At 33.2% G+C, this 13,273-nt stretch overlaps 1 protein-coding gene across 1 annotated transcript; it reads right to left on the bottom strand.

The window, feature by feature from the left end:
* Positions 1-113: 113 nt before the first annotated feature.
* On the bottom strand, positions 114-4,315 carry LOC110627408 (ribonuclease P protein subunit p25-like protein). The gene is made up of 8 exons (XM_021773702.2): positions 4,068-4,315; positions 2,649-2,729; positions 2,466-2,554; positions 2,280-2,354; positions 1,218-1,312; positions 1,030-1,137; positions 867-929; positions 114-510 (listed from the first exon to the last, which is right to left on the bottom strand). The coding sequence occupies exons 1-8, from the start codon at positions 4,188-4,190 to the stop codon at positions 401-403; spliced, it is 744 nt and encodes a 247-aa protein (XP_021629394.1). The 5' UTR covers positions 4,191-4,315; the 3' UTR covers positions 114-400.
* Between the last annotated feature and the right edge of the window lie 8,958 nt (positions 4,316-13,273).

The following is a 13,273-nucleotide window of genomic DNA, read 5'->3' as shown; positions in this document are numbered from 1 at the left end:
TACCATTGTTGTTGCTTTAGTTTGTCAAGGACAAGGAATTTATCAAAGGTCGCTCACTGGTTGTTCTAAATGCATGTACAGGAGTTGCCAAAATCAACAGGGCAGAGAGAACATTTTAAAGGAATAAAGAAATATGATAACCAAATATGAACATAGTAACTGCAACCACAAGGGTAAAAATAAATTACAGAAAATTGCAACCCTCTTGCTATTGGCTAAACGCAAAAAATGAACATAAAAACCTTGCCCACATCCATATGATTGAGAAAATTATAAACACAACCGACCGATGATGATAAGCCACATTTTACGCTACTAAAAAAATCAGTTCAAGATAAATTTAGCCCACTGGCCAAGGCAAGCATTTAGCTAAAGCAAAAAGAGAAACTCATTTCCCTACTTATCCCTGGTTTCTACCACCACCACCACCCCTTGAACGACCGCCCATCCAGCCACGCCCACGGCTGTAGCCTCTACCCCCTCCACCTCTGCCTCTTTCATACCCAGGACCTACAAAAAGTCATAAGCTTCATTTAGCAAAATACTTCACATTTCACTTGCATGTGCAACACGACTTGGATAGTGCTTTTATTCGAGAAGAGATCCACCTGGATCAGCAGGATATGAAGCACATATATAATTATGCAAATGCATGAATGATATATACACTTCCAACAGTACATACAAGCAGAGCCATGTCCACATTTTTCATTGCATATATACATCAAAGGTATTCAACATGTTATGAAACAGACAGAATGTCAAACCCAAAATCTGACAATTTTTTTTTTTTAAAAAAAAAAAGCATATATACATGACCCCAACTTCGGACAAAAATGTATATGCAGTTGAAGTAGCAAACTTACCACGATAACCCCAACTTCTGCCACGCCCACCACCACGACCCCAGTTTGAATAACCACCATTATCTGCCAGAAGTGTAAAATAAAGAGTTACACTCAACAAAGCATATATACAATCTGCAACCATAAAATTTTAGGGCAACTTGATACCCTTAATTTTGTATACCTTGATAGTCTCCTTGATAATTCCCCTGATAATTTCCATAATTGTATCCACCTCTGCCCCAATTTCGCCCTCTACCTCTACTAAGACCACGTCCTCGGCCATATGAATCTTAGAATTAAAAAGCATAATTCTGTTAGGCTAAAAGCATGTTTAATCACTGTGTATTAACATCTGGTTGAACAATTTACCATCACGAATAGCATTATAGGGAACTCGTGATTGTTTGGGTTGCTTCTGCTGATACTGTTCCTTTGGTTGTTCCACAGACTGTGGAGCTTGATACCTAGAGACACATTTTTGACATCACCTCATAGTAATTAAATAGAAATTCGAATCGAGTCTTGAGAACCAAATTGAATTGTAAGTTTCGACAGAAGTCTCAAAATTAATTAAAATAATATATGATCTAAAAGATAATAGAAAAAATATCACAATAACATATTTTGATATATAGAATTATCATTTAGCTAATAAAGATGCTTTATAACAAAACCACATGTCCTTATAATATTATATGGTTTATATTATAAATTATGAATTGTAGACAATGATTATCATTGTGCATGTGATGAGAATCCCATTTAACTTTAATCAAACAATTAAATAATAAAAAATGATAGCAAGTTGAATTACAATTAGAGAAGTAAATTAATAAAACAAGAAAAAAAATGAAAACAGAAAAAGTGAAAGAGAAAAAGAAAGGCTACTGAAAAGAAAAGGCTAAAGAAGGGTTTTTATGTGCACTTTGCACAGTTAAAGTGAAACGTTAAATTTTGATGCTATACGGTCTAACAATTCTCAAGAAAAAAATTGGCCCAATTGATAGATTCATATCGAATCATAAGATTCAGTTTTGAATTGTATGATTCTGTCACGATTAAGATACATTTAAGATTCAAATTGTAAGATTCAGTTTTGAATTGTATGATTCCGTCACGATTAAGATACATTTAAGATTCAAATTGTTAGGGTGAAAAATTCAATCAAATAAAAAATAAGTAAGATTCTAACAACAGTGCATCATCCAACTAGATCATCATCAAACAGTGTGCACAGCATGCATTTGTTGGTACAGTCCACCGAAAGATACAAAAATCAGGTCATGATCCCATTATGAATCTCAGCTGACAAGCACAGTGAAAAAGACTTCTGAAAAATGCAGTTGAACAACCAACCATCACATCTTACTCCCCAAATCTGAGTTTGGCAAACAACAATATGTCAAAAAAAAAATTCAAAAGTGGACTTACCCAGGTGAGTTTTTGTTTAGCTCTCTGAATGACAAGGTGATTGTGATCATTGAGACTTGGCGAGTCTGTTCCACACTGCATCAAGATTTTACTACTAAGATGTCTACAATATGATACCACGAGATTTGTACACCCACATGCATACAAAAAAGTTTGGAAATTATAAAACAAATTCCGAAAACTTACGGTAAAAGACCTTCTTCAATAGGTTCCCAAACATCAGTTATGCTCACTGAACTGATGGCAGTATCTTGATGCAAACGAGGATTTCTTCTCTGTATTAGGACAAAAAGTTAGAGTATGTTCACCCCCCCCCCCCCCCCAAAACCAATTTCTCTCTAAAAATGTCAACTTGAAGAGCATACCAACCTTTATACCCTCTGAAATGGATACTGTCTTGCTAATTGCCTGTCCCATTGCCTTCAAGACAATCTCTCTTACATGTTTCTCCTAGTATATATATATATATAAAAAAAAAAATAACAGTGCATGGTGTCAGAATTTCATCAAATTGGAAAAGGACAACATGCAAAGATATGATGGAAAATATTTGACCCATTGCAATATTTATGATCATGTGAAACCAGCTGCTGAAATATTGTAAGAAGTCATCCAAATCAAAGAAAATAAACCAGAAATGGAATATGGACATAATAAATGGCTATCACAGTTTCACAATGTGCAGAATGAAGCTAAAACAAATTAATTATATTAAAAAAATAATGCTCTACGTCAGCAACAATTCATGACCTAATCTCCACAACTCTCACAGTATGTCCATGCTAGTTCTTTTTGAATTTCAAAATCCATTTCTTAATGGATTTATACTGGTTTTTCATAGATAAACTCATGTAATATGTTCACCATATAAAACTTTCAATATATCTCATGTCAAAATTAGCATTTCCAGATGCTCTTTTCTTCTTCTTCTTCTTCTTTTTCTTAGTCTTCCTGTTTTTTGGTGGTGGGACATTTTCTCTTTTGATCAACCACGCATAACCCTCTAATCAGGATAATCAACTCCACTACAAAAATCTTTAGGATTGTGCTAAACATATTACAGCATGTAATGAGCCATTACAATAGTCTAATGCAAGTTTCCAGCCACCCATTTCACATTGCATCAAATTCTAAAACACAAAGTACAAAAGAGAAGTCACTATTCACCCACTATGTTGAAGAGGTTTAATACACCATTATTGAGAATATAGAACAAACAGAAACAAAATTTCCTGGAAAACTAAGTTTACTTTTTTCCTAAGGTTTCTTCCATATAAGAGTAGCTAAAGCTAATCCTCATCCAAAATATAGGCTTGCTAGTAATCCCAATGAATGCCACTTACGGATAAAGAAAGAAAAAAACACACCGAATGAAATGGCAAACAATCTAAAGAACGATTCAGCCATTGTAGAGAAATCCAATCACCAACCAAAAACCATGGAAGAGAAGTCCTAATGACTCCTGAATCCGGCCTACAAAAACCCACCAAATCCCCAATAATTACAGACTACACTCTAAGAATCAGTGAAAAACTCACACTACCTAATCAATGCCAAAGCAAAGACAATGTGAAATATAAGTAAATGCTCAAAATCACTCAAAAACCATTACAATAACGCATATGGACAAACCTTTGAAATCAAACAAGGCATAATCTGGCAGAAAGCAAAATCACAACCTATAAAAGGCAACCCAATACAACACTAAAAAGGCGACAAAAACCCAAAAATAGCAAAATCCACTCATTTATTACCATCTTAAAAATAGAGAGAAAGAGAAACGAGTACCTGAAGAAGGGAAGTAGCATAGCTAATATAGTTTCTGACGGGACCACCGGAGGTGATGCGGATCTCGTTCTCGTTTATCGGAGACTCAGGCTTTGGTTTTTCGACCCTGGTGTATCTATCCATGGCCTTTCGTCTTTCTCTTCCTGGAATAGAGTATTTTCAATCGGGAGAGAGATAGAGTGGAAGTGATATGGAGATAGAAACCCTTCTTTAAAACCCTAATAGCACGGAACCAAAAGCAGAGATGCTTGAGAGAGTAAGAAAAGAAAAGGTAAATATTGCTATTTAGCCCTTGCATTATAGTGAAACTAGTGATTTGGTCATATTATTTTGAAAAGCACATTAACCACTCCCTATATGTTTAATTTTTGGGAAAATTACTTTATAGTCCCTGAGGTTTAACGTAATTAACACTTCTGTCCCTCTATTTTGGCGACCCAACACTTAAGTCCCTCACTTTCTTTTCTGTCCAAATTCGTAGTCCTTCCGTCCAAAATAGCCGTTTGGAACACGTGAATTGACAAAATTAACCCTCTTCTTCTTCTTTCTCCTCTTCCTCTTCCTACCCTTTCTGCAACTTCTTCTTCTTCTTCCTTCTTCTGCAAGTTCTTCTTCTTCTTCTTTCTTCTTTCTTCTTTCTTCTTTCTTCTTTCTGCAGCTTCTTCTTCTTCTTTCTTCTTTCTTCTTTCTGCAACTTCTTCTTCTTCCTTCTTCTGCAAGTTCTTCCTCTTCTTCTTCTTTTTCTTCTTCTTTCTTCTTCTTCTTCTTTCTTCTTCTTCTTTCTTCTTCTTCTTCTTCTTTCTTCTTCTTTCTTCTTCTTTCTTCTTCTTCTTCTGGGATTTCACATGGAGAGAAGGACATTTTTGGAAAAAATTATCACATCTCACCTTTGACTTTTTGACCAAACGGTTTAAATGGACGGAAGGACTACGAATTTGGACGGAAGAGAAAGTGAGGGACTTAAGTGTTGGATCGCCAAAATAGAGGGATAGAAGTGTTAATTACGTTAAATCTCAGGACTACAAAGTAATTTTCCCTTAATTTTATTAATCATTTAGTCCAAAATTATTTTATTAATTAATAGCTATTTTATTCTTCTTTCAAACTTATTTGATTAAAATGTTTCTGTGATTTATAAAATTAATTTTTAAATTTTTTAAAGAAATTATTGACCAATTTAAATATTTATATTATTTAGTGTTTATAATTTTAAATATTTATATTTTTAATTTATTTAATTAAGATTTTAATTAAAATTAAAATAAATTGATTAATAATTTATTTAGTAGAATGAATAAATAGTTTGTTATAAAATATAAAAATATTTTAATAAATAATTTTAAAATATTTATAAGTTAATAAATTTTTTAAAAATTTGGAGAATAAATAGTAATTTTTCTAATTTTTTTTTATCAGTTAATATTCCTTTCTTCATTCCAAAAAATGTCAACCATTATTTTCAAATGTGGTTAATAATTTTTTTTCTAATATACTATATTGCTTTATTATTAAATTGTAACTAAAATTAATAGATTTTATTTCTTAAATAGAGTATTTTAAGAACTTAATAAATAAATTATCGTCTCAAAAGGTACACCCACCTCTACTGAATTAAAAAAAATAAATATATATTTATATTTTACGTTAATCGAGAAAGACAGAAAATTAATTTTGTATCCAAAATGCCCTGCCTCCCTCTCTCTTAGTTCTCACTTTTTTGTCCTTTTATACTTTTTTTTTTTAAAAACCAAACTTTATTCATGAATTAACTAATAAATTACAATTCTTTAAAAGAAATTGATCTCGAAGAAAAAATAAAAATCCAATTTCTAATTGACTTAATCACTCAATTTGCATAAAAATTTACATTTCTATGTGTATGACTGATTTTAATATAAGATTTTATTTCTCAATAGAGCACCGAGATTATGAATAAACGTTTCTAAATTTCAAGACACAGAGCTTAGAGAGAGATAGAGATGAACAATCCGATTTAAATAAGATTCAATAATATAAGGAGCATAATCTCTAGTAATAACAAATTTGATAGTTATTCTTAATGCATGACCTTCAGCTGCTATTCTTAATGCCTAACCTTCAGTTGCTACAGGTCAAAGAGCCTGATTGAAAATAGCACATTCATCCACAAACTGAGCTTGAGAATTACATATTATTACATCAACTCATGTCACAAAATTGTCACTATCAAAAGCAGCATCCACATTTACTTTAAAAGAAGATTGATCAAGAGAGCACCAAACAATATTACTGTAATTGTAAAGGGACTCAGAATGATTTTGCGAAGCTGCTACTTCGAGTAACTCGAGAAATTATAGGATTAGGATTTATAGTTTTGAAGATTATTGCATTACGACTTTTTCATATTTGCCAACAGAGTAAATACACCAGCATGAGAGCTTTCAAATTCCCTTGCCCTATCCGATTTTGAAAATTAACCAACCATGTTTTAAAAGAAAAAATCCCCTGAGGATCCGGAAGGAAGCCCAATCTAGACCCAAACCAAGTCGCCCTAGCATGGAGACAAAAAAAGAGAACATGCTCTAGAGATTCCACAGGACTAGAACATAAAGGACATGTGGGGTTGGACATACATTTTCTTTGTAAAAGATTTTCCCTGTTGCTAAAACATTATGGCAAACTCTCCAAATAAAGGTTCAAACCTTAGGAGGAATGGGAATCTGCCATATAGAATTCCAAAAGGATGGTGGTGCAGTAGTCGAAGAGGATTGGTCTTGTCTCCCTATATTTTCCTTTAGCTTTAACTGGTAGTATACAACCGTTACTAACACTTGCCTATCTTTAAAGTGATGTCGCACATATTCAAGTTCCTTATAAACTTCTCCTAGAGGAATTTTGAGAGTCACATTGCTTTCTGCAGATGAAAAAAGAGTCACTTAAAATAATAGGGGTCCATTGATGAGAAAAAGGATTGATTAGATCAACAACATACATAATGAGACTATTCTCAGGTCTGAGACTTGATATCTTGAAACCAGATAAAGAAAGAACCCAAGGTTCAGACTAAACATTCACAAAACTTGGTCACGTAATATTCCAACGGATCCCTTCTCTTATTGCTTCTCTACCTGCTACAAGGCTTCTCCAACCCCAAGAGGCTTGTTGTCCAACTCTTGCTTCTAGAAAATAAGAGAAGGGGAAATAAATACCTTTCATAATTCTTGCCCATAAAGATTGGGGATTTTTTATGATATGCCATGCTTGTTTTGCTAGGATGGCTTTATTAAATAAACTTAAATCTTTGAAACCAAGCCCCCCACTTTCTTACTCCAAGAAAGTTTCTTCCAACTCACCCAGTGTATTCCATTTTTTTTTTCTTTAGACTGACTCCACCAAAAGCGAGCAGCCATCATATGGATATCATGAATAAAAGTTACAGGTAGTTTAAAAGAAGACATAAAGTAAGAATGTATGGCTTGAACAACAGCTCTAATTAATATCTCCTTTCCTGCTTAAGACAAAAGCTTGTTTCTCCAACGTTGGAGTTTGTTTTGAATTCTTTCCTTCAAGAATTGGAGAGCTTGCTTCTTTGATTTACTCCATTCTATAGGGAGACCAAGATATCGCGAAAGGGAACCTGAATTTTTAATCTCCAAGATTCTGGATATATCTTGTTGACTTTGAGGACCCGTATTCCTACTAAAAGTTACATCTGATTTTAACATATTAATTCTCTGCCCAGAAGCCCCACCATAGTCATTTAAAATATTTCTCAACTGATAAGCTTCTTGAACCGTTACTTCTCCAAATAGAATATTATCATCAGCAAAGAGAAGATGTGATAGTCTAGGACTGCTAATTTGAAAGCCCCTTAAAAGATTCCTCTGCACCGCTAGATCTATCATTCGAGAAAGAACATCAACCACAAGAAGAAATAAATATGGTGATATTGGATCACCCTACCTAATCCCACAGGAAGGTTGAAACACTGATGATTTCTCTCCATTGACAATAACAACATACTACATTGTTGAGATACAAGAATAGATCCACTTCATCCACATGGTTGAGAAGCCCATCTTGTCCATAACCCTCATCAGGAAGTCCCACTTAATAGAATTACATGCCTTCTGAATGTCTATCGTGTATGCTCCTATCAGGGACAAACACTGCTTGCAGAGGGGAAATGATATCCTTAAGCCACGGTCTCAGATGATTTGCTAAAACTTTCGAGATAATTTTATACTCAACGTTGCATAGAGATATTGGCCTGAAATCTGCAAAACATTGCGGGGAAGCCACTTTTGGGATAAGGCAATGGATGTTAGATAATTGGCTGAGAATAACACAATTGTGATAAAAATCCTACACCATTTTCACAACATCAATCTTAATTAAATCCCAAAACTTTTGATAAAAAATACCTTGAAACCTGTCTAGACCTGTGCACTATGTGCACCCATAAAAAAAAGCAGCAAGCTTTATTTCTTCCTCAGAGAAAGGAGCAGTCAGACTCTAGTTCATATCAATAGAAACTAAAGAAGGAATAGCTTCAAGGACCTGATCTGACCCAAAGGATGTGTTAGATTGATAAAGTTTTTGGAAGTAAATGAAAGCCTCTTGTTGTATTTCCCTTTGCTGATCAAGCCATAAGCCATCCATACTTCTAATCTTAGCTATGTAGTTTCGATGTCTCCTCTGCATCATAGTTGCATGAAAAAATTTAGTATTTTTATCCTTAAAAGATAGCCAGTTGACTCTGGACTTTTGGAACCAATACTTTTCCTCTAGCTCCCATAGGTCTTGCAGCTGCCTTCGAATAGCTATTATCTCTTGATCAGTATTATTTACCGAAGGGGAAGAGAGAAGCTTGTCCAGTCTTTTAGATAAGACTTCTATTCTCCTGCGAGAATTTTCCAGATGATCACGACACCATGCTTCAACTGTTAATTGACATTCAGATAGCTTTTTCACAAAATTATTTGAAGATGTATCCCATTTATCTCTGATAGCTGGGAAGCAATCTTGGGATTCTAAGCATCGAATATCAAAGACAAAAGGCTTCCTTATAAAACTAGGTTTGTTTTGTAATAGGATTAGAGGCCTATGATCAGAGGCCACAAGATTCTCGTGCATCAGATGACTGTGGCTAAACAAATTTCTCCATTCCCCATTACATAAAGCTTTATCAATTCTTTCCATAACTTGAGCTCTACCATCTTGCTTATTCAACCACGTATACTTCTGCCCAGAATAACTCATCTCCTCAAGATTATAGTCAAAAAGAAAATCCAGATATGCATGGGCCGATGATCTATGGATACCTCTATTACCACATTTATCCGCTTGAGAGCTACATATATTGAAATCCCCCATGACTAGCCATGGAATATCAACACTCATCGCCATCTGTTTTAATTGGTTAATAAAAGCAATTCGACCTTGGACATTTGGATTTCCATAAACAAAAGTGACATACCACGTCTGAAGTTTGGTGAATAATAGCATTAATCCATCAGCTTGAAGAATTCAATATATGAATACTCTTTCCTTCCTTCCACCAAAAAGCAAGACCTCCTAACCTCTCCACCAAATCAACATTAAATGAGTTATGAAACCCACGTCTCCTCTTCCATCTATCCGAAAAGGATTTTTTTTTAAAAGATAAAATCAGGCTTGTACTTAATAGTGAGCTCCCTCAGAGCTTTCATTGTCAAGGGTTGCCCAAGCCCTTGACAATTCCAACAGATTGTGGTCATGGTGCTTTTGGTGGCATTTGGCTAGCCACCAAAGTCTCAATAGTATTTTCGTCCCCATTTTGTCTCAATGATAAACTCTCTAGAGATAAAACCCGAGGCCCCCCTTCTACAGCCTTCTTTAAACTTACCTGCTCAATATTCAAACCACGTCTAGCTAAGGATTTGAGTTTAGGCTTTTAGGAAATGGGTCTTGGTGGCTTTCAAAATAGATTGGTTTCAAGCTGATTGCTATCTGGTTGTAATAAAGATGGATTGGGATCTTGTTGGCAAATGGATAAGTTTGTGAGAGTAAAGACTAGATTGCCATATGGGATATGGTCGGGCTTATCAGAGATTTGAGCCCAAGAAAGGCCTAACAAGGTTGAAAGATTAACACAATGTGGACGAAGAGATATAGAAGGAAGGGGTTTTGATTTTTTCTTACATGTCTCAAGCTCTTCTTCCTTTTTGCATTTTATTACATGGCTTCCTAATTCATACAAGTAATTCCAATCACTAGATGATTTTGTCCTAGAAGAGGCCGACAAGACAGATTCTCTAGGGATAATCGTGTACCTTCTTCTCTCTGCCATTTTCACAAATGGAGATATTTGATCCTTGTACGCTGTCAATTGAGGCAACCCATCCAATAAAGTATTTGTCGCAGAGCTCGAGACCCTCACATCTGAAAGCCTAGTAGGCGTGGCTCTCTAAACTAGCTCTTTGATCAACACCCTGCCATAAGTAGGTAGCTCATGAGTACTGTTAGAAGACCCCTGATTGATAGCCGGAGTGAGCAATTGAGAGGTACGCGCCGCCGTCATCACCATCACTTCCCCTCTTCTCTTGCTGGATTCTCCCACTAGATTCCTCCCTGCCTTGCCTGTTTCTAGAAGAAAAGAGCTCTGCCTTCATCCACGGCCCATATTCTTGTCTCTTTCTTCAATTTTCATCACTAGAGACTTCAGAGACATTTGGGCAAACCTGAATCTAGTGGCCCGCACATAAAGTACATATCTGAAAGCCTTTTATACTGAAAACAAAGCCTTTCTAATGACCCATTTTCCTTTCGATTTGAGAAATCTTTAAGTAACGATTTAGAAACATCAATTAAAGCCCTAATACGAAGACAAGATCCTATTGATACATCATGGTTGGAGGCAATATCTACTTTCTCTAACCTTTTAAATAATTTTTGCATTTTGTCTCATCATTTAGTCAAGGGACAAGCCATGAATTTGAATCCAAAATTGACATGAGGCAAAATCAATTTCTTGAAGTTTTAGATTTGATGTCCAAATTTTCAAAATAAGCAAATAATTATTAATGGACCACGGAATGCCTTCCATGGTTCTGAGTTTGTCTCACTCATAGAGAAAAGTGAAGACAACGCATCAACTTTGAATTCAAAAAGTAAAGTTTCAGATATTCTTTATAATATTTTTAATATGAGTTATCGGAAAGAACTTAGACAAAAAAGTGTTCCTACTAAAACAAGAGATGAGAGAGAAAATGCAGTTTTGTTATCAATATGCAAGTTTAATGTTATGTCTTCCTAAGAAAGGTGATTTATTTTTTCACAAAGAGTATTAATGTCAACCAATGGAGAATCCATTCCAAGAGACACAAATGCTCCTACAAAGAAAATAAAAACAAAAAGGGAATAGGAGATAAAAAAAAAAGACTGACCCAGAAAAAGACTGACCACACTTAACAAGAGGGAACATATACCCATCTCTTCTTCCAATATTATAGTAAAATCAATAATTTGGACTTGGTATTTTAAAAACATATTAATGAAAGTCCTATTAAACCAAAAAAAACACAACTTTATAAATTTTTACATTTATAATTAACATTTTTAATTTTAGATAAAAAAATAAAATTTCAAATTTATTATAATTATAATAATTTTTAAAATTAATTTTAATCATATTTAAATTAGTTCACATGATACTCCATATATCATTATTTTTATTATATAAATAACTTATTTAACTTGAATTAAACTTTAAGTAAGAACTTAAACTTTAATTACTTAAAATCCTCAATTAAGATATTTATTTAAATAAGAGAGAATTAAATATTTCAATTATATAATTTAAAATTTTTATATAATTAAAGATTTAAATATTTTAATTAAATTTTAATTTTAGTAAATCAAATTACTTATATAATAAAAATAATGACATGCAGCATACCATATAATTTAATTTAAATTTAGTTAAAATTAATTTAAAAAATTACTACGATAACAAATTAAAAGTTATTTCTTAATTTAAAATTAAAAATTTTAAATATAAATATAAAAAACCGTAAATTTATGATTTTTTGGTAAATCTTATTGATTAATTTCATCAATTATTTAGTCCATTCATCCGAACTTTGTATTAATTAATAATAAAATATTTTTATATCTAACATAACTTGATCCTCCCTCTCTTATTTCTCTATCCTATGTTTCTGCCTCTTTGTATTCACTCTCTATGATAATAGCAAGCCATCAAAACTGTAGAGGGAGACTTCTTGCTTTGGATTTTCTTCTTTCTGTGGGCTAGTCCTTTCTTTTCTTTACTATCAGTTTCGTAGGTATCTCCTGCCCTATCCGGGCAAAGGATAAATCTCCCTTTTTCTGGCTGTAGTGCAAATTACTCTCACTCTAATTCCGCCTTAGGTTGTACATATTTATATTTTTATGTGTTTTTTGTTATTCTACTAAATTAAATTGATTCGAAAATTTAATTTAAATTTATTTATTTTTTTTTTGAAATGGGAGATGGGGGATTCGAACCTGAGATCTATCAGATTTAACCGGATGCACTTACCATCAGGCTAAGTCTGGGAGTGCATTTAATTTGAATTTATATTTTTATTATTTAATTTTAAATTTTAAAAAATTTAATTAATTTACTCAAATTGATTTTAATTTGGAAAAATTTAATAAAATCAAATTAAACTAATTAATTATTAATACTATATTATTTTTATAATTTAAAGAAATCAATCCCTAATTAATATTGAAATACTTCAAATTGAATCATAAAATATCTAAAATAATATGTAAAAAAATAAAAAAATTATTAAAAAATTAAATCCATTCGAATTGAATAAAACCAAATGAAATCAGACCAAATTCATTTAGATCTAATTTAAATTAGAGTTTGGTTTCCATAAAAATTTAAATTTATATTTTCAGTTTATTTAATTCAATTCAATTTTCCTACTCCACCAACTAAATCCTCACCATCTGCCTCAGATTGCGTCGGTGACAATGAAAGCTACAAGCAAGGCCATCAACTGCACAATTCAACTTGGAGTTATCCAGTAACCTCAATCATTGTCACCGCTAATTGTCAAATGAAGGCAGTGCAGGGCAAACAATACACTGACCAATCATCTAAGCGTTTCTTAGGCATTCTGTGAAACTTAACATTAGTAAGATTTATACATGGGGAACTTGGAAATTGCTCCAAAAGATGAAACACCTTC

Source organism: Manihot esculenta, chromosome 12 (assembly GCF_001659605.2).
Source record: "Manihot esculenta cultivar AM560-2 chromosome 12, M.esculenta_v8, whole genome shotgun sequence".
In the NCBI taxonomy this organism is placed as follows: Eukaryota; Viridiplantae; Streptophyta; class Magnoliopsida; order Malpighiales; family Euphorbiaceae; genus Manihot; species Manihot esculenta.
Note: the sequence above shows the minus strand (reverse complement) of the source record. Positions and strands in the feature narration are given on the sequence as shown.